General features: G+C 44.2%; 1 protein-coding gene across 3 annotated transcripts in view; it reads left to right on the top strand.

Annotated features, from left to right (window-relative positions):
- Positions 1-18,003, top strand: part of FSTL1 (follistatin like 1) — a 55,780-nt gene extending 37,777 nt beyond the window's left edge. The window contains exons 4-11 of one of the 3 annotated variants that reach the window (XM_087439665.1): positions 36-165; positions 1,042-1,074; positions 2,325-2,455; positions 6,936-7,054; positions 8,403-8,515; positions 8,827-9,015; positions 11,685-11,761; positions 15,281-18,003. In XM_087439665.1, coding sequence (XP_087295791.1) covers positions 36-165; positions 1,042-1,074; positions 2,325-2,455; positions 6,936-7,054; positions 8,403-8,515; positions 8,827-9,015; positions 11,685-11,761; positions 15,281-15,325 — 837 coding nt within the window. In that variant the 3' untranslated portion in view covers positions 15,326-18,003. Of the gene's footprint in view, positions 1-35; positions 166-1,041; positions 1,075-2,324; positions 2,456-6,935; positions 7,055-8,402; positions 8,516-8,826; positions 9,016-11,684; positions 11,852-15,280 lie in introns of those variants that run through there. The other 2 variants (XM_004436527.3, XM_087439666.1) reach the window with 2 other exon arrangements.
- The last annotated feature ends 8,906 nt before the right edge of the window (positions 18,004-26,909 follow it).

The following is a 26,909-nucleotide window of genomic DNA, read 5'->3' as shown; positions in this document are numbered from 1 at the left end:
CCTCTGCACGATCATCCTCTGCGGGTCTGTTTCAGCAATGCAAACCTCACAAGAGGCCGGTGTGTGGCAGCAACGGCAAGACCTACCTCAACCACTGTGAGCTGCATCGAGACGCCTGCCTCACTGGCTCCAAAATCCAGGTCGATTATGACGGACACTGCAAAGGTAAGGCGTGCTCTCACCACTGCCTGGCAACTCGGCTATGGGAAGCCAGGGCACAGACCAGTGTGGCGAGCTTCCTGGCTTCCTTTCCACCCTGACCACAGCACCCAAAGCTGTGGAGACCACCCAGTTGCTTGGAGACGCATCCTCTTGGCGTTCATGAGCCTACCGGGTTTGCCCTGGATGGCCCGGGGCCTCTGCCCAGGGTTTCCTGCATCAGACCCCCAGGGTGGCTTCCAGCACTGTCTGTAGCTGGATAGTGGTAGGGGACCACCTCAGTAATCAATAATAATAGGAAAGTGTTTAAACAAATTCTGTACCTCTTTAGAAAGCAGGTTAAGTTTCACTTTTCCCATGCTTTTTAAATTTGGACGCCTCTCGGCCCTGGTAGTATTATATTTCCTCTGTTTTACACTCAAACCATTGCCATCAGGATAAGAGGGAAGGGGTCCCAAGCTTGTTGCTAATTAGACACCAGCCCCTGCCAAGCCACCTCCCTGCCCAGCGTCTCTCAGCCTTGAACTTCCCTGGAGAAACAGGAAGCTCTCTCCCACATCTTGGTCTCCACTCCGTTTCCCTATGATTCATATGAGTCCATAATGATTCCATATGAATTCTCAAAGTCCCAGTGGCCCCCTCCCCCAAGCTAACAGGAGGAGGTGTGAGACCAGGAGGGACTTGGGGGCCTCAAAATGTCAAACAATGCAGGGAAGAAAAGATCCCCATTCTTGGAAGAAGGAGAGGAACAAGGACGCAAGACAAAGTGATGAAGAGGTTACGAGTGGCCCCCTTAACGTGGGCAGTTTTACTCCTAGCAATGTGCAGAAATCTTCTTTTCTCTTCACTTTGCATTATGCATTTTCTCCTTTTGTCTTGCAGAGAAGAAATCTGTCCGTCCATCTGCCAGCCCAGGTGAGTGCCTGTTCTTTCTACAGTGTGTATCTGAGGGAGGAGATTCCTTTCAAGATGGAAATTTCACGTTCCACAATCCCTACCGAAGCTCACAAGATCTTCTGTGTGTCAGAACTTGTGACCTAGAGCTGGTCGCCCTCAACACAGCTCAGAAAAGCTGCAAAACTGCATTTTTTTGTGCTTGCCATTTGAAGCAGCTAGTTGGGTCAGAATGTTGGCTGTGTTTTCCATTTTTGCTGAGGAGAGGAAAGCCACTGAGTCTCTCCTCCAGTACTCTGCGAGACATGTGCACGTCACGGGACGAGCAGATTCAGAAAGCACAACTCTTTTTGAAAGGGGATGATTGGAAATGCCAATAAGACTTCTTCCATGGTTTTCTATGAGTAAAAGTGAAAATTTCATCATGATTTATGCTGATAGACCCCTTTAGCGTATACTTTTCCTTAGATCTTCACAGTAACCCTGTGAGGTAGCTCTTATTGTAATTACCTTATAGAAGAGGAAATTGAGGCTCAGAGAGATTAAGTGATTTCCCTGAGTCATACAGCTAGGAAGTGGCAGAGTGGGGACAGTGCCCGGATTTCCATTCCCCTGACCCAGTGCCCTTTTCACATCCCAGACGATTTTCCCCATCCCCCCACCTCTCAGTCCACCTGTTGTTTCCACATGGCTCACAGCAGCTGTCCAGAGCAGGGCTTCACGGCCCTTCCTCGGCCTCCTTTTCTGTTGTTTATAATAAAGGATAATGCAGGCAGTGTACAATTTTAAGTGGGAGAAAGTTTTGATAGACCCAGTTGGTGAGAGAGGGAAAAGGTATATAGAAAGAACCAGAAATCCAGTGGCATAAAGAATTATAATGTTCTCATTTATTCATTTACTGTTTCAGCTCATCTTTGAGCCAAAGAGAGCTGTTCTATCGATTGATTTTTTTTCCTTAGCTTCCTAAAATTAATGAAAATGTCCTTTATTTTTCTGCTCTACTTTTTTCTGACCTAAGCAACATAATCTCTCTGTTTCAATATTCTCAGTCTTTATAAATTTTTTAGAGACATGAGCTTCAATCCTGGGTTGGACACTTTCCAGCATGTACTCTGGGTTGACTCCTCTGTGATAATCCTGTTTCCCTGGAGTGCTGTGAAAATGCAGTGAGATGGCACAGGCAGAGCCCCGGGAACTGAGCCGCCCACGTAGTGGGTGCTGGTGACATGGGGGTCCTCACCGCTCAGCTGACCTCCTCCCCTTTCCTGCAGTCGTTTGCTATCAGTCCAACCGCGATGAGCTCCGGCGTCGCATCATCCAGTGGCTGGAAGCGGAGATCATTCCAGATGGCTGGTTCTCTAAAGGCAGCAACTACAGTGAAATCCTAGACAAGTACTTTAAGGTAATCCAGAGTTGAGGTCAAAGACTGTTCGGCCCCAGAGAAAGGGAGACTTCTTCTCCCCTTGCCTGATCACGTCTCCCCGGAGCACGAGGAAATATAAACCTGCATAGAGTCCCTGAGTGTTTCCTCATCATAGATCATTCCATGGAGCTGTGACAGTCACCTCCTGACCCACTTGATCAGAGGGAGTCCAGGAGTCAAGGCTTTGGGATCTAACACAAATTTAACTGCTCCTTTTGGGCAGTTAAAGGCACAAAGGTCTTAGAGAGCCTGTCCATGAAAAATATGGCCAGGCTCTATCCCCCAATCCCATATGACACCTTATAGAGCTGGCTGCTGCTACAAAATACCTTCTGATCTCACCCAGGCCCAGGTCGCTTCAGCGTCTTTCCCACCCAGTTGGATATTTCTCTAAGTCATTAACTTGACATCCACGTCCTGCAGAATCCTCTTCATCTGAGACGAGTCAATGGACTAGTATTTCATGGGTCCAGGATTCTTCATAAACCTAGTTTTTGCTGCTCTCATCATATTTAGTTGAAGAGACAGATTGCTCCAATTAGGGCCAGGAGAGATGCTGCTTCCAAAAAGGAAAATGAGGAAGGAAATAGTATGTAGCAATGAGTACGGCTACCATGGCTTAGAGATCTTTCAGAGAGCTTGAGACAGTTGTTAGAAGAAGCAGTTAAGGGCGCTCTTCCAGCTGACTGATGAGGACACAAACATATATGCACATCACACTCAGAGATAAAACATACCACACACAGAAGCACAGACACACACACACACCACGTACAGAGATGTGCGTGCCACACAGATACATCCTACACACAGACATACACATTCAGATACCCACATAAACAAAAAGCCCCCTTCACTTACAGACATGCATCTCTGGGTAGATGCGCTCGGATGCTTCATCCCCAGATGTACATGCCCTCATCACATACCTCTAGGGCCTGCTGGCCCAGGGGCTAACCAGCCCAAACTCAGGAGCAACCCAAGACCCATGAGGGACTTCTTGGCAGCTCAGTGGCCACCCAACGTGGTCAACACCAGCCTAGTCTGTGGATTCCTTTTTCTAACTGACATTATGGACCCCACAGATGGAGAAATAATGGGTTGGATTGAAATATCTGGCCATTTAAGACTCCGCTTGTGTTATTATCTTTATTTTTTTTTTTAATTTTTTTTTTTTTTTTTTCTGCCAAAGCCCCAGTAGATAGTTGTGTGTCATAGCTGCACATCCTTCTAGTTGTTGTATGTGGGACGCGGCCTCAGCGTGGCCAGAGAAGCGGCGCGTCGGTGCACACCTGGGATCCAAAACCGGGCCACCAGCAGTGGAGCGCTCGCACCTAACCACTAAGCCACGGGGCCGGCCCCTGTGTTATTGTCTTTAGATAGAGGCTTCTCTCTTCTATAGGTTTCTCTCTGGATTCCAAGTGTTTGAGATCACACCTGGGAGAGAAAGCTCCACCCTTCTCACTCTGTCCTCTGTCTCAACCACTCCCACATTATGGAGCCCCTGGGGCCAGGGATGGTTCCTTGGCTACAGAAAAACACATCATATTGCTGAGCTAGGAGAGTCAGACAGGAGCAAAAAGTAACTTAAAGAAAATGATTTTTCAAAAGCTGAGTAAGCAGCACCTGCCGGATCTGTTGTGAGCAGTGACTTTGCAATGGTCATTAGAGCACAGCAGCTGTGGGCCCAGGACACTCTTTCCAAGGGGCCTCTTGGGACCTTGTAACCATTCATAGTGGCCCCTTGATGGCACCCTGCCTCAGGCATCACTGACAGCTCTTATTAATTTGATTCCCAAGTAGCTGGGCCCCGTACCCCCCTCAACACATCTCCACCTCCCCTGGCACTACTTACTATACAGGCTCCCTTCTGCAAACTGCGGGGCCCCTTGAGAAAGTAGCTTTTCTCAGGGGCATTCTCACTCCCAGCCAAGAAAGCTTGATCATGACTGACAAACACAATGCTCACTCTTCCCAGACACTCTGGCACTGTCTTCAGAGAGAATAAGCATTTTCACTATCTACTTTTTGATGAATATCAGAGTCCCATGTGGTGCTATCTTCAAAGAGAGACTCCTTCCCATAGGCAAACAGCTGCCTGTTGGTGAGAGAGCTGATATCTCACAGAGACTGTTTCTGAACCAGTGAACTGCCCTCCAGCCCAGCTGACATTCCTTACATGAAAATTAGTTGAAAAGCAAATCTAATCAGAATGTGGATAAGACCAAAATCAGACTCTCACCTCAACTGGCGATTCAGCCACCATTTCTTAGGTGAAAGCATAGCAGAATGAAGAGGGGAGACCCAGGGAGACAGAGCCTTTCAGGGCCATGTCACACACAGCCTGAACTCTGGGGGCAGCCTCCTGGTGGCCAGGGCTGAAACTGGATCTCAGCCTTCTTATCTTCCTTACCCTGGTGTCGTGTCCCTCATTGCCCCAGCTGCTGTGTGTGAGTGAGTGCCTATCCTAACCCGTCTTCTCTGAACAGTCTCCAGACTTGCAGTAAGCCCCAAATACGGGTTTCATAACACACATCTTCCTGCCTTTCCATAACCCTATGGTTACATAGAAGAAAAGGGCTGTTATCTCAAGTATACTGGGAAATGCAGGCATACAGAGGGACTGCATTTGTAACCTGCTGGCTGAACAGAGGCCGAGTGAATTATGTTGGTCCGTGATCCAAGGTCACAACCCCCCAGGCATTCCAGGCTGTTTCTGTTCAGGGACCACACCTCTGTTTTCCTATGGATTCCACATACAGATCTGGCCTGGGGAGGCCCCCATGAGATAAGGGTGCAGTCAGGCTGGCACCTCCTCTCAGCTTCAGGCCTGGATTCTGGTCCCACTGAAGTGAAGTGTGTGCCCTCAGCACTGCCTTTTGAGAACTGCCTGGGTCCCGGGGACTCCGTGATGCCCTCTGGGTCTACAGCCATTGCTGGGCTGTTCTCCCTGCACTCACTGTCATCAGGCCCTGATGGTGTTGGAGTCTATGCGGGTTGCTCCGGTCTGACCAGCACTTGCAACATTTGGACTCAAGAAAGGCCGGTGCTGCTAAGAATGGCACCTGGCCAACCTTCTTTCATTTCTCTCCTTTAATTAATCAAGACCTCACAAGGTGAGCACTTAGGGAAGTTTCCTCAGGGTGAATGTATAGTGACTAGGGAATATCAGAGATCTGTTCCTAGGAATTAGGACAAGAAAATAAATAGGTACTGAGTAAGGGCCTGCACGTTTTCTACATACCTGTCATTATACATGCCAATGAAAGATTTACCACCTTAGAGTGGAATACGTGTGACACTTGACAGTCATGGAAGGAGAGTTGGTGGCTGTATGTTTCCCTTCTACCTGGAAACCTGTACAGAGTTTTCTTCCAGAATCCCTTACACTATCTGGGGAGCCACCTTGCAAGTAACATAGAGGTAATGATTATTTCCCAGAGCAGCAGTAAGAGGCAGCCTAGGGAAGGAATTTTGAAAAAATGTTTTCCATTGGAACTATTTAGGAGAACAGCAATGTCCAACTTGGAATTTGATCTGAGCCTTAAAATTGACACCCTCCTCCTGTAGCTAGGGCCTGGGCATCTTGAATGGTCCCAGATGGCTGAGGTGTCAGTTTAGTATCTTGCCAAAGCAGGGACAATGCCCGAGCTCACTATACCCTTGCTTCTCGCTCATGGCATGTCAGCTGGGTCATGAGGACAGCCTGTGCTGGGTAAGCCGAGGAGCTGTGCACACATCTGCAGTGGGGCCCACCGCACAGGGCAGAGCGGTGGGGGGCTTTGCACTGCTTCTGCCTGCAGGTTATTCTGGGGCCTTTGCCTTGACTTCTCCCTTCTGTAGTCAGTTAGGGGTACCAGTGTGAAAGTTAAGTACTGAGAGCAGGCCAGGAAGGCTGGAAATCAAGCAGCAAGAAGTGGTCCTGTGATTCCCAAAGTGAGCTCTGAGGATCACCTGCCTCATTATTCTCAAGCAACTTGTTAGAAATACACATCCTGGGCTCCGCCACAGAGATGCTGATGCACAACTTTGTTGTTACATGTTCTTTTGGGTTTGAGAATGTGGTGTGGTGGCTGGCCTGGACCCATGGGTAAAGTCGAGAATGTCTGCGGGTTGTGTCAGGGATGGAGCTCCAGAGTGCTCTCAAGCACCTCAGGCTTCTTGGGCAGCACGGGCCTGTGTTCAGGCTGCCCTCCTGAGCAGGGTCTGGGTTTCAAAGGCCCTCAGTGTCCTCTGCCCAGGCCAGGCACTTTCACTGTCTCGTCTTGGGGTGCAGGCACCTTCTCTGGGTGCCCCAGGGCTTCCAGCCTTGTTGCTGTAGCTCCCTGAGGCCAGGCCAGGGCAGGGTTGGAACATGTCGAGAACAAGATGAACCAAAGAAGGGCCAAGCCACATGGGGGAATAATGGAACCGGGGTTTTACAAAACTTGCACGAAAGATCTCTTCATCCCCTTTCTAGAACTTTGATAATGGTGACTCTCGCTTGGACTCCAGCGAATTCCTGAAATTTGTGGAGCAGAATGAAACCGCCATCAACATCACCACCTATGCAGACCAGGAGAACAACAAGCTGCTTAGGTGGGTAGGTCGAGGAGTCGTCCAGGAGGGGAAGGCGGGATAGGAGAGGGAATTTGAACCCCTTCCTACCTGCAGAGGAGCCACCACTGTCAATGTGAAGTAAAAAGCAAAATAGGAATTCTGTCCTGGTCTATTCTGTGGACATTATGAACTAATAATATATTAAGCAGCACCAATATCTGATCAAGTAGTTATTGTTTTTGGCCAGAACTTGCAAGGAATAGAAGAATGTAATTTTAAAATAAATTATCAAGGTTGCATCAAAGCAAAGTTGTTTCTGAGTGTTGTGGGTGACGTTTTAATGGTTAATTTTCGGAAGGAATTACTTTAATGTATTATTTAACTGTGGGTCTAAAATAGCTTTCGTTCTGATTTTTAAGATTATCAGTGCTATTTCATGTAGAGAACCCTAATTATTACAAATGTGAGCATGTCCATCTCCTTTTCTGGTATTATTCCAGAGTAAACATTAATAAAAACCCCTAAGAAACTTCTGGTGTGGTTCCAGTATATCAGTGAGAATTAAAAATAGGAAAGGCACCTCTTGCATTCAAAAGAAATACAAAGCATGAAGCCCAGATTCTAGAATACTTCTTTCTTAATAATAGTCCATGGCCTTAAAGTATAATATCTGCAAATCCTTCGTATTTTGATAACCTGAAATCAGATAATAGTTTACAAGTTCACCGTTTGAGCCTCGTAAGGTCCCAGTGAAGGAGGGCTCCTTGTCCTCATTTTACAGATGAGAAAACAGGCTCAGAGTGGCTAAATAACCAGCTCAAGGCCATTTGGGTAGGAAGTGATGGGGTAGTAAGTGATTGAGCCAGGGCTCCCGTCCAGGTCAAGAGGAGAGTGAGAGAGCTGGGGTTCTAGAAAACTTTTCTGGAAGATCTCTTTCTAGAATGGTGATAGTGGTTATGCTTGCTTGAACTCCATATTCTTTCCAGTCAAACATTCCTTTCATATCATCTGTTCCTATCTCTTCTGTTTTGACTTTCTTACATTGGTTAACTTGATGCTTATACTGTGGGGAAAGGCAATTGCTAGTGGAAGGTGTGCCAGTAGTGAAACATTTGTCAATCAACGTGGACAAAACCATTCAGGAAACTGTAGTCGTCTTGGGAGGAACATTTGAACAGCTTGAGTGATCTGACATCCAGTATAACAAACCAAGAGTTGGATGCATAACAGGAGTCAGGATGGATAATGGTTCTGAGAAACTTGCTCCATTAACAGACACCTTGGCCTCCTCTGAGGGCCCAGGTGTATATAATCCTGATGCTTATTTCCTTTCTTGGGGAGTGAAGCTGAGGTCTTACTGACACATTTCTCCTGTGTTTTGTTTCAGAGGACTCTGTGTTGATGCTCTCATTGAACTGTCTGATGAAAATGCTGACTGGAAACTCAGCTTCCAAGAGTTCCTCAAGTGCCTCAACCCATCCTTCAACCCTCCAGAGAAGAGTATGCTTAACTTAAGAAATAGGGAGTTGAAGGGAGTGGGGGCATTTTGAGGGGCCCAGATAGAGAGGATCGGTGGAGCTCTCCAGAGCCTTCTAAGAAAATTCCCTTCCATGATGGCTCCAGTCCATCATCTCCATGCTGCGGTTCAGGTCCAAAAATCTTTGGGTTGATGGTGGCATTTGCCCAGATATGGCGCCTCTGAGGGACAGGCAGGTCTTGCCTGGGAAAAGGGTAAGGTGTACAGACTATAGCCAAGATGTCGTGTTCCACCATCACCCTAAACTGTTGCCCTTTGTTTCTGGTCCCGTCAGAGTGTGCCCTGGAGGATGAAACGTATGCGGATGGCGCTGAGACCGAGGTGGACTGTAACCGCTGCGTTTGCGCCTGCGGAAACTGGGTCTGCACAGCCATGACCTGCGACGGTGAGCTGAGCCTCAGGCAGAAAGAAAGAACAGCAAGGAGAGAGCTTCCTTCACGAGATCACCATGAGAGAAATGAGGGTGGGGATGATGGAGAAGAGTCAGTGCTTGGAACAAGGGAACTGGGCAGCAAGTGACAGTCTCAGACTTGTAATGTTGGAGCTCTCAGGGGGCAGCATTGAGCGCAAAGCACTTACGCTAGATGCATTAAGTGCAAAAATCACTCCAGAGGCTTGGGACAAGAGATGTTCAAGACTCAAGGCAAGATCAAATGTTGATATGAGATTGGAATAGTAATAATAATAATGAAAGCAAACATTTGTTTCATGAGAACTATGTGCCAGGCACTCTTCTAAGCACTTTACATATGAATTCACTTAATCCTTACGACGGCTTAGGAAATCCTATGTGTAAAGAACTCAGGTGGTTGGAAGACAAAACAACTCCTTGCAATCTATACCCAGCAGAAAAAGGAGAAATGTTCGTAGACCCTCTTTAAATTAACAGAATTGGGTAATCCTAAGAAAAAAAGAGATAGTTGAGACATGGGCAGGGTGGTTTGGGGAGATAGAGATGACAGAGAGAGTTTGGGAGACCAGCGCAGAAGCCAAAAGGTCAGTTGAAACCACTAGGGTTCCCATTAGGATCCTGGGCTACAATAATGCCAATGATCAAAAGGGACTCTTGAATCAAAGCTGAGCCCTAGGAAAAAACCAGGCACCATTCAGAGTGGGGGCAAGACAGAAGGGTGAAGCCAGATCTAGAATGGAGGGTCACATTCAGTCTGAAAGAAAGGTCAGTTAGAAGGAACCAAGCCCCAAATTTACACCAGATGGGATGAACCTAAAACATTCAACGGAGGCAGGGAGGCGCAGGCTGGTCCTAGGACCATGTTCAGGAAGGTCAAGTAAGATGGTAGCTGGGAGACAGAGGTCAAGGACCCGGGAAGAGATTCTTCCAGACAAGAAGCCCAAGTAACACCAGCAGTACAAATGGAACTCAGTACTACCCAGGGAACTGCTAGTCTCCCACTGCCTGGGACCAAGTCGCTTCTCAGTGTGGGAAGGCAGGAGGCCAACCTAATTCCAGAAACACGTGGATAAGCAGGAAGAGGCTGTTTAGAGACTATAAATGCCTAGAAGTTGCTGGAAGTCAAAACTAAGCCAGGGTAGCGAGGCCAAGCACACAGTAGCTACTGAAGCCGAGAGAGAGCATCTCTAAACTGCCCAGCCTGCCTCAACCAGGAAGCATTCTGTACTCATCTTCCCAAAACTCCCTGTAGTAGCTCTCCGCACCTAACTGCTCCTGGTCTGGCATGTGAAGTAGCCATCCGTTTCTAAGACGCAGGCAGTTGGTGATCCGCTGGTTTACAGGAGAAGCATGGTCATCTGGTCATCTGGATGATAAGCCCTATCACATGCATCAGACAAAATCCAAATGATCACCCCCATGGAACAATGCCCATTTCCACAGCCCCACTGGACAGCTCATCCACCCTCCTGGGATGGCCCAGGTTCAGAGCCCTAGGTGGGTATAAAGAGCACTCTAGATGGTGGTGCCCCAGGGGCCTGAGCACATCTTGGTGTGTGGCCCAAGGATCTGAGAGGACATTGTAGAGGTGGCATTCCAGGGCATTTTTAGGTCAGTACCTGAAAGTTAGTCTGGTCTCAGATCACAAATCCCAATGGGGCAAAGAAGAAGGGGCATTGAAGTGTGAAGCCAAGTGGAGCCAGAGCCGAGGGAGACTGCTGTGAGGGGCAGATTGATGCTGAAATCGGGAAGACGTGGCGGAGTGGCGTTTCCTAACAACAAACACTATGCTCATAAGCGTACAGATTCCTGGGCTGCATCCCAAACCTGCTGAATCAGAATCCACAAAAGAGCAGCTCAGGAACCTGTGTTTTTAAGATGTATTCTGTGGTTGTTTTTTTTTTTTATCATTAGGCAAGCTTGGGAAACATTGCTAGATGCAATGCTTATCAACCCTGGCTGCACATCAGAACCACCTAGAGAGTCTACAAAATCCTTGTGCCCAGGCCCCACCTCACAATAATTAAATTAGAATCTCTGGAGGTGGAATCTAAGCAATTGTATTTTTGTGTGTGTGTGTGTGTGTGTGTTTTTTTTGTGAGAAAGATCAGCTCTGAGCTAACATCCATGCCGATCCTCCCCTTTTTGCTGAGGAAGACTGGCCCTGGGCTAACATCTGTGCCCATCTTCCTCTACTTTATATGGGATGCTGCCACAGCATGGCCTGACAAGCGGTGCCTTGGTGCGCGCCTGGGATCCGAACCACGGGCCACCAGCAGCGGAGCACGCACACTTAACCGCTACCCGCGGGGCCGGCCCCTGAGCAATTGTATTTTTAAACGTTCTCCAGGACATTCTGAGGGCATATGAATGGTTGAGAATCACTGCCCCGGAGGAACTTCCGGAGTCAGGACCCAGATTTTCTCCGTAGCTTTTTCTGCAGGGCCGCCTCCTGGCATGGATATGCTGGAGCAGTTGAAGGGGCCACTAGGAACAGAGGCCAGAGAAGAGTGGAGGTCGATTGCTTTGTTTATCGTGTGTTATTTTGGAGGTGTCAGTTGCACTAGGACTCTTGATATTCAGAGAAATGCGGGTAATTCACCTCTCCTTCCGTGCGTTAAATGGGAGATGAAATTGAGAGCCTAAAAGGTAGATATTGGTGGGATCCCTCACGGGCTTCCCTTAGCTACCACTGCTCTGAGCCTTATTTCTTCTTGCAGGAAAGAATCAGAAGGGGGCACAGACCCAGACAGGGGAGGAGATGACCAGATATGTCCAGGAGCTCCAAAAGCACCAGGTGAGTTGTAGCCTCCATGCTGGTTCAGGTATTGCTGTCACCATCAGGCCCTTCCACCACTCAGACGCTGCCTAATGCCCCAGGAGACCAGGGAGACATGCTCTGTTCAATACAGTAGATCCTGAATGATACACCTAGGGTATCAAACCACGATACAGATGGTTCCCTGGTGGAGTCCTTGTGGGGCCAGCAGGTTCCAGCAGATGTAGGTTACTACTTGGTAAGTCACTTTATAAATAAGAATCAGCCAGGTGGTGATTTGCAAATAGGTTGGAAGTGGTTTGCAAACGAGCGTGGTCTAAGGAAGTGTTACTGTTTCCTGTCAGTGCCCAGAGCTGAGGACTGTGAGCTCCTTGAGGACAGGCTCTGTGGCTTGCTCACCATTGTATCCCTGCATTTAGCACAGGGCCTGGTATATAGTTGGCTCTCAATGAGTGTGAAATTAGTGGATTTGGACCATAGCAGAAAGGATTTAAGTTAAATGCCAAGCTGGCTAGAACACAGCCCAGGATTGACAAACACAGGGAACTTAGAGGTTCTGCTTCCTGGAGACTTGAGAAGATAATAAATAAGAATTCTGTTCAGGTTCAGTGTCATTAAGTTGAAGGCCTTCTTGGGGAAAAGCTTCTTAGCAGAATAGTGATTCACTGATATATTTGCTAAGGGCCTGGAGAGAAAACATGGATATGCTGGACTCCTGGGCCTATCTTTCCACTGGTTTACCATGTAGTCTTAACAAAGGATATTGCACCTTAGATCACTTGTCTGTAGACTGGGTCTGGTAATTTTTGGGGGAGGAAGAAATATTCTTCTACTCTTCTAGGTTCTTCTGGCTTGTCTAAGAATTAAATTGACATGAGATAGAATAACAGGAGAAAATTAAACAAGTTTAATAACATGAATACATGGGAGAAACCCAGGAAAACTGAGTCACTCGCCAAAATGACAGAAGCCACCCCCTTAAATACCATCTTCAGCTAAAGACAAAGGAGTATGTTGTGGGTAGTGGTTTGAGACTTTAAAGGGGAGGAAGGCAATTCACATAGAGGTGAAATGTTTGTTTACCAAACATTTGCCATGCCTTGCAGAGACAATGAGACTTGGAGAGGACTTGGATCAAATGGGCCTTGCTAGGTTCCTCCCTGTCTACCACACCTAGTTCATACTATACTATAGTGATCTATGGCGATAGCTCCTTCCTGGAACAGGCCTTCTATCTTAAATTCTTTTAGACAGTTAGGTGGAAGGTCAAAAGTTTTTCCTGAGTCTTGTTCTTAAAAATAAACCAAAGAGCCACATTTTGGGGTAGAAAATTCTGCTCCCCTACGTAATACAAGCCTTTTGTCTGACATAAGTTTTTAAGGAATATAATGGTCACAAGAACTGCTTAACTATTGAGATTAAATATTTGACTTGAAAATAAAGAATTATTAATATTAATAATGATTGCTTAATAATTGCTCATATTTATTGATGGTTTTTTTATATGCATTTTATCATTATTGTCACTGATAGTGTAGAAACCCATGTCAGTTTTTTAAACAAAAGCAGCCTTTTGCTTTTTCATGTTTCAGCAGCCTTGAGTCTCCAGATGAGTACAGCCCCATAAAAGAAAAAAAGAACTTGATAGGAATTCCTTTCGGCTAGGGTGAAGAAGTGATCAGAGTAGAAAGTGGGGAGTGAATTATAATAGCTAACATTTTTAAGTGTCTCTGTTTTATGTGAGTTCCCTCAGAAGCAGATGCTAAGGCAAGGACTCAAGTACAGATAGTTTATTAGGGAGGCAATCCCAGGAAACACCAGGAGGGAAGTTGGGAAGTGAGCCCAGGAAGGGGAGGAAGCAATCGAGAGTGTATATCCAGACAAGTTAGCACTGTAGGCAAGTGGAGCTTAGTCCTGTTGTGGAACTCGGGGAGCAGAGTTACCACACCTGAGGGGGAGGGAAGCTGGGCTATTCCTACATGAACTCCTGTCAGCCATTGGCTGAGGGCTGCTACCAGGAAACGTGAATTCCCTGGCATCTGGCCTGCCAGCATGTGTGGGCAGAGCAGGCTCCAGCAGCCAGAGAAAGCCTCAGGCTGAGAGATGCAGGTGCTGGCAGTTAGAAGCCATGCAGTGTACTGAAACGTTAAAGGCAAGGGGCCATGGATGAGGCACTAACAGTATCCTCTAGATGCCAGGCACTGTTGTTGTTTTTTATTCCTATTTAATTTTTTTATTGAGATATAATTCACATACCATAAAACTCACCTTTTTAAAGTGTACAATCTAGTGTTTTAGGATATTCACAGGTTTGTCAATAATCACTACTAATTCCAGAACATTTTCATCATCCCCAAAAGAAACCCTGTACCCATTAGAAGTCACTCTGTATTCTCTTTTCCCTAGCCTCTGGCAATCACTAATCTGCTTTCTAACTCTATAGATTTGCCTGTTGTGGACACACATAAATGGAATCATACAATATATGGCGTTTTCTGTCTGACTTCTTTCATTTGGCATAATGTTTTCAAGGTTTATCCTTGTTGTAGCATGAATCAGTACTGCATTCCTTCTTATGGCTAAATAACATTCCATCGTGTAGATCTACTACATTTTTGTATCCATTCATCTGTTGATGGATATTTAGGTTGTTTCCACTTTTTGGCTATGATGAATAATGCTGCTCTGAACATTCTCATACAAGTTTTTGTGTGGACATATGTTTTCAGTTCTCTTGGGTATATACCTAGGAGTGGAATTGCTAGATCCTATGGTAATGGTGTTTAATCTTTTGAGGAACTGCCAGACTGTTTTCCAAAGTGTAAAAAAGTGTACCGTTTTACATCCTCACCAGCAGTGTTTCAATTTCTCCACAAATTCACCAACATTTGTCATTGTCCATTATTTTACCATCCTAGTGGGTGTGAAGTGGCATCTCACTGTAGTTTTGATTTGCATTTCCCTAATGACTAATGGTATTGAGCATCTTCTCATGTGCTTACTGGCCATAAGTGAGAATATCTTTGGAGAAATCTGCTACTGTTGTAAGAGGTGGTACTTTATCACCCTCATTTTGTAGTTGAAGACGTGAAGGCACAGAAGTTTTCATAATATGGCCAAAGTCCCCCAGAAAATAGCACAGCCATGATTCAAGCTCAGGGGGTCTGCCTCCAGAGCCTGATGCTCTTAACGCTTCTCTGGACTTGGATTCAGAACATCTTGTAGCACTTCCATTTAGTATCCTTTTCTTCATCTTTAAAATGGGGATAATAATGTCTGGCCTGATTATTTCATAGGCGTTCAAGTGGGGTCAGCTCTTAATTCAGTGACAGCTCCTACACGACCAAGTCACGAATAAGACATGATCCTTGCCCTCGAGTTGTTCGTCATCCACAGCCGAGACAGACAAGTAAACAGAAATAAAATTCAGCATGAGCATGTATCTGTCAATGCTATATAAAGTCTTGAGGTCTAGATAAGTGTCAGCCCTTTTTTTTTTTTGTATTTCATAATGGTTATTTCTCTTGCTTCTCAAAGGAAACAGCTGAAAAGATCAAGAGAGTGAGCACCAAAGAGATCTGATGAGGAGGCATCTGGGAACGGTGTCTGGAGCCTGGCACCTCCTCTTCCCCTTCAGCGCTGAGTCCAGTATACGCACGTGTCTGCTACAACCGCCAAATCACCAGTATTTGCTTGTATAGCAATGAGTTTTATTTTGTCTATTTGTTTTGCAATAAAGGAAATGAGGGTGGCTGGCTAGGAGGGGAAGGGCCATAGCCTTCATTTCTAGGAGTGCTTTGAGAGAAACTGTGCAAATGGTGCTCGGGGGCTGGAGGCAAATAAGGAAACTGCATCAGGGTTGGCAGAGGAGCAGACCCAGATCTGAACCACTTCTGAGTCTCCTACAGCTATAACCGTGCTGCAGGGAGAGCCAGCAATGCCAGAGGGAAACTAGCAGGCTGTTCTAGAGAGGAGGGGTTTGGGAAGCTCGTTGGAGAAGAACACTTGCTGCTTCCGGCTCTTCCTTTTGCCATCAGCATAACAGGCCTGTGCTTCTCCTCATGGCCCCAACCACTGCCTCTAGTTGCACAGCCATCCTGCTAGTTACCCAGTGTCCCTCAGACCTGATGGAGTTTCTGGGAGGGTCTACCCAAATGATGCAGATACTTGTATACTTTGAGCCCCTTAGAGACCTAACCAAATTTTTAAAATACTTTTTACCAAAGGTGCTATTTTTCTGTAAAACTTTTTTTGGCAAGTTGACTTCATTCTTCAAGTATTATCATTATATTATTGTTGTTGTTTTTTAATATTTTATTTTCTTGACTAGAAATTAAGCTTTTGTAATTATTTTTCAGTAGTCCTACCATTTCAGAGGTGGGAGAGTTTGGGGTTCTTCCTGGTGCAGGGACCGCTCTAACCCAGACACCCCCGCCTCGTCACATACTAGATGCAGCCCAGAGTTTGGCCCCCTGACTTCCAGTGCGTCAGCAGTCTGCCAGAGGAGCAGCGGGTGCCTCAGACAGAAGCCAGGGGAAAAACAAGCATCTCCATACAAAGCTTTCAAGATCCAAAAAGCTAATTTGTTGTCATTTATTCTGATAAATTCATGCAAATCAATATTCCAAAGGATGGAGACAAGTGCAGCTAAGCAAGGCTTAGATATCCCAGCCTGTCGAGATGCTCATTGATCCCCCAGTGAGAGTGGTGGATCAGTGGAGAGCGGTGGCGAGTGACTTTGGCCCTGTCTCTTCCTATTTCTGGGCCTCAGTTTCCTCAGTGAGCAGGTAGGAATGCATTAACCTTTCTATTTGATAAATTAGAAATTCTGTGATTCTCATCATTGGTCCAGAAGAAGACAGGCTCCTATGATTTTCCTTCTCCTTAGGATAAATGGAACCTTGTTGTTATAACAAGAAGAGTCAGACAGTCAAAAACAAGACAACCAAATCTGACCTCAGTCTGGATGGCCCCACAGGCTGTGGTGTGATGGAGAGCCCTCTCAGGTGAAGCCTGCCCAGGAAGAAAGTGGGAAAGAGAACCACTCCACTTAGTCTTCCCATTTGCATTTCATTTCTAACCTTGGAAACAGAAATGGCTTTCCCTTTAGAAATGAAGACAAAAGAAGATTTCACATTTCAAGGGGGGGAAAAATGGAAATTGAATCTTAAAACCGTGATTGGGGAGAAGTCAGTCGTTCCTGTGTCTCTTTGCCTCTGTGATTATTAACCCCACTCAATACCATGTCTGAGATGCATTTGGAGTAGCAAAGATTAAAAACTTCACATAAGATCTCATTTTCAAAAAGCAGATTACAGACCACCAGAGGGAAATTATATGTAGGGTGTGCCGCACAGGCAGCTCTGAGGAAGTTGTGCTGAAAATGGAATTCCTTCTAAACAAGTTTCCTTGTTCTCCTTGGAAGGGAGAACTCCACTTTGTTTAGAATTCTAAGCTTTTATATATCATCCCACTTCAGAGCTCTCTTCGAACCCCATTTGTGCAGTCTGAAATGCACCTCACTGTCCAAGGGTCTTGGAGAACCCCCAACGGCATGCTTTGATCAATTTGCCAGCCCCTGGACACTATGGGAGAGAGGGCAGAAGAGAAGAGGGCAGAAGCCAGAGTGTCTCCTCACCAGTTACATTTAGGGCAGTGGTTGCCATCCAAGACTACCTTACCCTGCAACATTGAATTCCCAAGAGCAATTTTGCATTCCTCCTGTAAATAGGGAAGCTACTGCCTGCACCACGGAATCACATGATCTGATGACCATTCACAGAAAGCTGCTAACTAGCCTAGTTCGGGGAGTCTTGCATAGAGCTTTGCATGGAGCAAATAAACAAGATTAAATCAGGTTCAGTTCCTCCAGCTCTAAAAGCACGGGGCTTAGACTGCAAGCTTCCTTGGGTTTTCTCTGTGTGTATATGGTTTTATAAACATTACAGCATCTGTTAAGATTCAGTGTCCATGGAAACCTTCTCACATGCCATGACTCTGGACTCCATCACTGTTTTTGGGAAGCAGGGCTCCTCCACCTGCTAATAAGCCCACGTGGACCAGTCTGAATGTCTTTCCTTTACACTTATGTTTTTAAATAGTCAATTTCAAGAAGTAATTTGAGCAGATTTCTGTTGCCTATGTGTTTGTGAAACGTATTTGTATTTAGTAGGCTTCCATATTGCATTTAACTTGTTTTTGTAACTCCTGATTCTTTTTTTTTTATTGGATACTATTGATAAATAAAGAAATTAAAATGATAGCTGTATTGGTTTCCTTCCCCCCAATCAAGGTCAAATAAAGTTGTGAGAACATTAACCATTTACCTCATAAAAGTGGATTTGTGTTTCAGGAGCCTTAAAAGAGGCCTGAAGAGTTTCTCCTAATAAAATCTTGGGACTGCAGCTGGGAGGGAAAGTTTGCTCAGGGACTGATAGAACAAGTTTATTTAAAAGAATCATGGCTGGTGCGTCCTGGAATGAGAAGTCAGGGAGCATTCCTGTATTGGGAGGAGGTTAAACTAAGTGACTCCTAAAGCCCCCATGGATCTTATGAGACTGGAACAGCATCAGGTGCTGCTGACTGCAGATAAACCTGTATGAGAAGCCAAATAAACCCGGGAAGGTGGCGCAGGGAGCATGCCAGGGTCTGGTTGGATAACTGTAATGGCTTTTTACCTGATACACACGTATCCCACAGGGATAAATATTTCCAAGTGGACTGAATGTCGACTGGTTAAAACCCTCTGTTCTGCTCCATCTTGGAGACACGAGACTAATATTTGCCTTCCGCCTCCCTGTCCAAGTGATTCTTACAAGTGTCATGCACTTCCCACCCCCAATAATTCTGTCTTTCAAAAGAGCTCATTACGATTGATGAGATTTAAGTTTTCTTAATTTTAGTCATAAGTATAGAAGTCTTGCCTCTCTAAAATTATAGCCAGGTCACCTTGATTGGATTTGGGGTATTACTCAAATACGAATCAAATGTTAAAAGGCAATCTCTGGTTATGTTATTGCTACAGATTACTGATCTCATTAATCACAATTTAATTCGTCAAATTTTCATTCTCAGAAGGGAATCTGAAACCCAGTTTGAAGGGTACCTTGTCAACAACCACTCTAAATACTGGTTGACCCCTCCCAACCTTCTACCATGCTGTGGGAGCAATTTTCTTGTTATCACAGTATGTTTATGTTCAGGAAGTGACAATGAATTAAAATAGCCTGAAATAAGCATAATTCAGAAGGTAAGTTTACTATAATCAAAATGTAATATTATGAATTGTGCAAATTAGTACAAATTACTTTGATTAGCTTTAGTTTTGGAGCACCTGTGTCAAGTTCCCATTAGTCCTCTTGAATTACTTCTGAAATAAGGGGAGGAAGAGGGGAAAAAAGAATATGAATGAGTAGATAGATGTAAGCAGATGCCTCAGATCCCTGGAGTAAATCTAGCATGGATGAGGGGCATGGAGAGAGTAAACCCTGGACTACTGGTGCTGAGGGCTGTTTCATGATTAACCTGCCTGAATGAGCGAGTCGTCCTCTCAATAGGAGTTAAATTTTTTTAATTATTTAACACTTATTTCTTATTGAAAAAGTAAGGCACATGGTAAGAAAAAAAAGAAATTGTATCAAAGAAAATACAGTGAAAAAATTTATTCTCTTAGAAGGTATGTAGATTTGGAAATTTGCTTATAATTGCCAATTGTCCTTCAAAGAGTTTGCACCATTTACATTCGCACCAAAAATACACTGAGCATGTCTATTTCCCTACATTTTTGCAAGGGCTGTGTCTTTAAACTTTTGGGACCTCTGACAATCCCCAAAAATGGAAACTCATCGTTGCTTTATTTTTGACTTATTTATTTCATTATTCCTTTTGCGAGACTGAGCATCTTTCCATGAATTATTGGTTCTTGTCCTTTTCTTTCATTCCCTTTGCTCATATTTCTGTTGGTTGCTGGCCTTTTCTTATTGGTTTGTGATAGTTCTTCACATATGGTTATTAACCCTTTGTCATGAGAGTGGCAAGACCTAGCAGTAGTAGATCAGTTAGAGGCTGTTTCAGGAATGAGGCAAGAAATAATGGTGACGTGAATTAAGATAATGGCACTGGGGACTAACAGAAGGTTAAAGAGGTAGCATTGACATGAGTTGGCTATTGACTGGCTTTGGGAGTTGAGATAAACAGTCAAGAATGACTCCAAGGTTCCAGCTTGGACAATTTGGTAGATAGTGGTGCCATTTCCTGAGATTGGTAAGAGAGCAGAAGTTACTTGGCTGGAGAAGGGAGAAAGGAATGGGAGATGATGAATTCAGTTTTGCACGGGTTGAATCTGAGTTGCCTTAAGACATCTAAATGGAGATATCTTGTGAGCAGTTGGATCGAAAGTTTCTAGAAGAGATCTGGGCTGGAGATAAGAGAGCTGGGAATAGACAGCGTAGAGATAGTATTCTTTTGTGTAGACAAGATGGTCAAGTGAGAAAAAACGGAAATGTTGAATTGAAAGAGTCCATCATAAAGAAAAAGAACCCTTTTGAGAATCTCTGGGTGTGTGTATTTCTCCTGCTCCCTCATGGCATCATTAACAAAAAGTGTACACAGTTAGAAAAATGGTACCATGGGTTGGATTTATATATGCTACATGCTGAGAGCATAGCATGTAGAGAATTCAGATGGAAAATGATACTGTGGATTCTATCAAGAGGTCAAAACTGACAAGGAAAAAAATTTTTTTTAAATAAACTGAGAAGGAACCACCATGCACATATGGAATGGAGTAACACAACTTGTTGGAAAATAATTTAAATGAATTTAGGAGATAGGAACAAGAAACGCACCCTGATGATTATCACAGGAATGCACAGGTCTTATCTGACCTGCTGTGGTCAGATAAGAAACTTTTACAAAAACTTGACAATGTTAGAGCCTATAAAAACAATGTATTGCCAGGAAAATAAGAGACAAGATTGTCAATGAATAAGAATAAAATATTTAACCAAAAAACTTGTATAAAATTTCAACAGAATGAAACATGTTTGAAAGGAAATTTTTGCCCCCAAAAGATAAAGGACTTTATCCTTCTAGTTCCTAGCTTAGATTTAATTATACAAGTTGGCAGAATTTGTCATTTTCGAAGGAGCAGGGACAACTCAAAGCAAAATGTTTGCTTCAGAATTCTTTGCTTCAGAATTCAGACTCCATAGTTAAAGCTGGTAGTCAGTAATATATATCCTCACATATTCTTTGTCTTTCATAAATGCCAGTCATTTTTAGTTTCATGTTTCAGCTTCTTTCTAATTGACCTGAATCATAACATCGTTCTTATTGTGACTGATAATAGTACCTACCTCATTCTTGTTTTTTTTTTTAAGTCCAATGAGCTAATGTATATAATTGTTTTTTGAATAGTCTCTGGCACGTAGAAAGTGCTATGTAAGTGTCAAGTATCATTATTATTATCAATTATTTTCATCTATTATACATTCTCATAATTCTCACAATGACCCTGTGCAAAAGATATTTTACAGATAAGGAACATACAGTTCCTAAAGTTTAAGGAACTTGTTAAGACCATACAACTAGCAAGGAACAGAGTCAGGATTCAAACCTGGGTCCCTCTCATACTCATTCTACCTTGTCACAATGTTTCCCTTTATTTGAAAGATCACATCAGTATGAACCACTAATCCCTAATTAGTGTTCTCCATTATGTAGCTGCTGATCCTGTGTCAGTAATTCATAAGTTTCTTCATTTAGTTCTAATCACTGTCTGCACATCCTCTCCCGCTTTGGTTTCTTTTAAGTAGATTTGTGAATGCAGTTCAGGCCAGGCCTGTGAAGTTCCCTGAAATGTGATCCCCAGTCCAACTTGGTCTCCCCAGAGGTGACACGTCCGGGAGTCATGCCAGCCAATGTGGGTCCCCCAGCAACCTCCAGCACACACCTCAAAAGTTCAGCCTGGTACAAATTTACCCTAAAATGCAGACGTCAAATCTGTACAGTTGTACAAACCTCCCTGGTGTGCCTTCTTCCTGTGCCATCCTCTATGGAGGATTTAGAAGCAGACATATATCTTATTTCCATAGAAATTATTTCATCACCTGAATCCAGTGATTCAAAAAATTTGGGTTTTGGGCCAGTTAAAATCTCTGCTTCCTGGACAGTTGTCTGTCTGGTCTTTTCTCTTATGTGCCTTTTTCTCCTCTCTCCCATAACCTAAGCTTGATTCCTACAAGGCCCAGCCCCTAGGCTACTTTCCAGAAGGAACAAAGGAGGAGAATCTGTATAAAAAGCATAGAGATAGGAGAGATTTGGGAAGCGGGGTATAGGAATAATAAAGACTCTGAAATCACTTGGGCAAATCAGAAGAGTTCAAGAGTTAGTCTCATCTTCTTTGCATTTCCAAGATTTCCATAGCCTTTGCCCAGTAATGCCCAGAGAGGGCTTTTACAAATATAACAATTCCCATCCATAATCAGTTTTAGGAAGATGTCTCTTTCTCAGGTTCTCCTTTGTATCAGCGAAGTGCCATATAACATCATTACCAAAACCTAAAACATGTGGCTTAGAGAAAACCCGGTCTGCCCTGAACTCTCCGGCAGTGTCTGTCACTGAAGCACCTCATCAATGAAATGTACACAGGGTGGAGAGTTCATCAGGCTTTTACTCGTCATTCATTTGCAGTTAAGATTTTTAAGTTTGACCCAGAGGACTTAACATGTGAGAGGCATAAGGTCAATAAAAATAAATCTTATAAATAAAAGAGAGAATTAGAGATTTAAAAATATAAGACTTTAACATACAGACCTAAAAGAGACAAAATAAGGGAGCTCCTAAGGTTTTAGTCAACATCCAACACACCGGACCTGTTACTTCCTTACTCTTTTTCTGTTTATAACAGACAGGTGCCTGGGACAAAAAGAATATCATCCTCAAGAGAAAACCAGGAGCTCCAATGGCTAAAGGCAGGACAGTCTGGTCCTTGGGCGGATGTGATTCAAATCTCTTAGTAGTCATAAGTGTGAGGATACCTTCTCCCTATAGAAAAGAAAGGAAGAAAACATGGTTGACCAGAGTTGTATATTAGAGGCAAACCCTGAATTCAACTACAGTGCATTTCTGAAAGTCACACAGGAAAGAACAGCTGTGAAAGATGAATTCTCTCTGTTCCTCCTAAGAGCAGTAGCCCTAAATAACTTTCAGACACCACTAGCAGCTCTCCTTCATTTGTAGGGCAAAATTCCAATTTACTCATTCATTAATTCAACAATATTGTTTGGGGAACAATTAGAGAAGCAAAATGGAAAGGGGAAGTGAATAAGATATTTCCCACCAACTTTTGGAGAGAGAAGGGACACAAGCGAAACAGGCGCAGGGCCTTGGAGTAGCACCACTGTGTCTGTTAGGCTTGTGGGGCTGAGACACATGTAAGAGGAGCTGATGTCATCAGTCAGCAAATCCCACCACATTCCAGTATATGCTGAAGGAACTCATCCCAGGCCAAGGAAAGACTGCAGAGTCTGCTTGTTAGTCTGTGAGCCCATAGTGGGAGAAGGGAGGAGGATATCCCTGACGTTTCCTGAGAAAAGGAATAAGGAGGTCGTGCATTTCCATTTCAAGGTTCCAAGTTATTTTGCATCTCTGGTGCCAAGAGGGTAAGACTCAGAAGTTAAGAGCTAACACCTATTCTAACAGCCTACTAGGTGTTAGGAGCCAGAAAAGAGAGATAGGGAAACGTGGTCCCTGCTCATGAGCGATTCACAGCCTTGTGGCAAGATGAATAAGAATGAATTTCAGCAATGCAATAAGTTTGTAAATATAATGTGTTTGAGGTGCAATAGAGAGTGTGTTTTTCCAGGGCAGTCACATTGCATTCATTCAGGGGGTGCCAGTCACTTTAGACTCTATATAGATGGAGCACCCTTGAATTGTAAAATGCACAACCTGAGCTGCTGTATGTGGCTGTCCTGTTTCTCTTTCTCCAGCTTTCACGCCATCACCCACAAGAATCAAAAGGGAGTCCCAGAGTTCCACGTGCTCCAGATAAGTCTGGTCCACCCTGGCCTTCACACCTCCATCGCAGAGAGTAAAGAGAGGACTTCAGAATTCTGTGTGCTCCTGACAACACCATCACCCTCTTTCCCTCCACGCTATTCACAGCTTTGCCATTATGGTCTGCCTTGAAACCACCATATCTAATCTCATCATGTCTTTTTCCCTACTCATGTCTAACACCACGAGAAGCCCAAGACCCCCAATGTATCCTTCACCCCATGGACTCCGAGACCCATATGACTCTGCACCGTCCCTCTTCTGACCTCATTTCCAACCCATTCCCAACTTCTGAAACCCTGCTACTGTGCCCTCTGGAACTTGCTATCAATCATCAGCAAACTCCTTTTATTCTCAACTTCTTCTGTTAACATTTTCTTCACCTTCTTGCTCTAACTGAAATTGGTTTTCCCATCACCCTTTCAAGTAGTGCTGGTTTTCTTTCCAACATCCTTCATACACTTAGGGTAAGTGAATTCCTTGCTTTTCGTTATGGCTTCCAGATCATTCTCCCTCCCTCCTCTCTACACACCTCTAGCTTAAAATCTCCTCTCATTATACTTTTCCACTCACTACCCTTCCATGTTACAGGCTTCTATTGCTCCCCACCGACATTCCTTGGTTTTAGCTGCTGGTTATGTCAAGCTGTCCAACATTACTTCTGTCATAATTCTTGGTGTCACTATCTCATATATGATCCATCCATTGACCTCCTTAGGACTTCGACCTCCTTTCCTCCAAGGATCTTGTTTTCCGTCTTATCTTAGCCACCCTCCCCATCATTAGAATTAGATTTTATCACTAGCAATAACCACAACCACTCCATTATCTCAATTTCAAGCATTGAAACTCCCCAATCACTACTTTCCATCCTTCTAGCTCACTCTCTCTAGTACCCAACTCTAAAAATTCTTTGGCTGCCATCAAGACCTAAAACCTAATGATCCTACCACTTTTCCACTGTCCTTCCCCCCCTTCTTATCCTTCATCCTTCCTAACCCAGCTTAGATCCCATCGATTATTATTGCTTGATTGATTATTATCATCACTTTCTAGCATGCGTCTGTCTTCCTTTGTCATACTTGCATGGCAAAACCCCAACATCTGGTTAACCCGACTCTCCTCCATTCTGTGTCCACACACAAGCCACTGAATGTGGCTGGAGAAAAACACATGACCATGCTGAGGGTTCTCACTTTAAATTCATGGCCATGAACCTCACAAGTGCCTTTCATACCGCCCAGGAAGCCTGTTATGTTTCTTTAGTTAATCTCTCCTACTCTCCTAGGTGACTATTTCATGCTTTCTCCTCAAACCTTCAACACCGCCATCCCCAGCCTCACACTCAGCTGATAACTTGCCTCCTATTTCACTAAGAAAATTAGAAGCAAGAAGAGAATTTCCAGAAGCTCCCGCACTACTTACCTTTCTCCATCTGTGCCCACATACTCTGTTACCCCTTTTACATAATCTTCCCAAGGCCAACCCTTCTACCTGTGCATTAGACCCCAGGCCCTCTGCCTACTGAGAGACATTACTCAGTAATTCTTCCCTGTCTCCTGCATCATCAACTTTACGCTCTCCATTTGTTCATTATCAACATACAAACATGCTATTATTTCTCTCATCTAAAAAAAAAGAAAACAAGACCATGTAACTTTCTCAGTTGATACACGTTTCTCTACTGCTCCCTTATGAAACAAACTGTCCTCTGTGTTAACTGTCCAGTGATCTATTCTCAGTCCCCTAAAGTTGCCATATTCCTTGTGTCAAATGATCTCTTCTGTCCTCATCTTACTTGACCCATCAGCAGCTTTTGACACAGGTGATCACACAACTTCCTCCCTGAAACATTTTCCTCATTTGGCTTCCAGGTCATGACACTTTCCTCAGTTCCCTTCTGCTTTACTGTCTACTCCTTCTCATTCTCCTTGGCTAGTTTCTCTTCATTGCCCTGACCTATAAATGTTGGAGGGTTACAGGGCTCAGTGTCTGGACCTCTACTCTTCTCCATCTATGACTACTCCCTTGGTGAGCCCATCTAGTCTCATGATTTGTTATACCATCTCTAGGTTGACAACTCCCAGGTTTATGTTTCAAGCCTGGACTTCTCTCCTAAACTCCAATTTCATATCCAACCACCTACTCAACATTGTCTCTCAAATACCTGAAATGGGCATCTCTAACCTAATACATTGCAAACCAAACTCCAGGACTTCCTGATCAGAATAAATGGTGACTCCACTCTTCTAGTTGCTCAGGGCAAAAACCTTAGTCATCATTGACTCCTCCCCTTCCTTCACATCATCATCTAATCTGTCAGCAAATCCTATCTGCTCTACCTTCAAAAATATATACGCAATCCAATCTCTTCTCACCACTTCCCCTAGGGCTGCCTTGGATCAAGTCATCATCTTCTCTTACCTGGATTATTATAACAACCTCTTAACTGGTCACCTTGTTTCCACATTTGCCTCTCTTGGGTTTTTTCTCAGAAGTAGCCAGAAAGATACTTTTGAAATATAAGTCACCACCCAAATACTAATTACAACCCATCACCACACACTTGTGCTGAATTATTCCTTTCGCTCTCCTCCCTTCCCCTCTGGTAACCACCAATCCAATCTCTGTCTCTATGTGTTTGTTTATTGTTGTTATTATCTACTACTTAATGAAGGAAATCATACAGTATTTGACCTTCTCCCTCTGACTTATTTCACTTTGCAACACGATGTAATCTATGCAGAAATAAAAGTATAATGATGTACACCTGAAATTTATACAATGTTATAAACCAATGTTACTGCAATAAACAAAAAATTTAAAAGAAAATATAAGTCAGATCATTTCAGTCTGTTCAAAACCTTCCAATAGCTTTCCATCTCTTCCCATAGTAGGAGCAAAAGCCAAAAGCTTTACAATGGCCTATAAGGCACATGCAATCCAGCCTCCTGTTATCTTTCTGATATTATCTCTTATACTCTCCCACACATTCTCACCATTCCAATCACTGGCATCCTTGCTATTCCTCACATCCGTCAGCCTTTGCCCACCTCAAGGCCTGGCTCCCTCCCCTCTTACAAATCTTTGTTAAAATTTAAACACT

The sequence above is a fragment of the Ceratotherium simum genome, chromosome 15 (assembly GCF_057802395.1).
Source record: "Ceratotherium simum simum isolate JZ-2026a chromosome 15, ASM5780239v1, whole genome shotgun sequence".
Classification (NCBI taxonomy): domain Eukaryota; kingdom Metazoa; phylum Chordata; class Mammalia; order Perissodactyla; family Rhinocerotidae; genus Ceratotherium; species Ceratotherium simum.
Note: the sequence above shows the minus strand (reverse complement) of the source record. Positions and strands in the feature narration are given on the sequence as shown.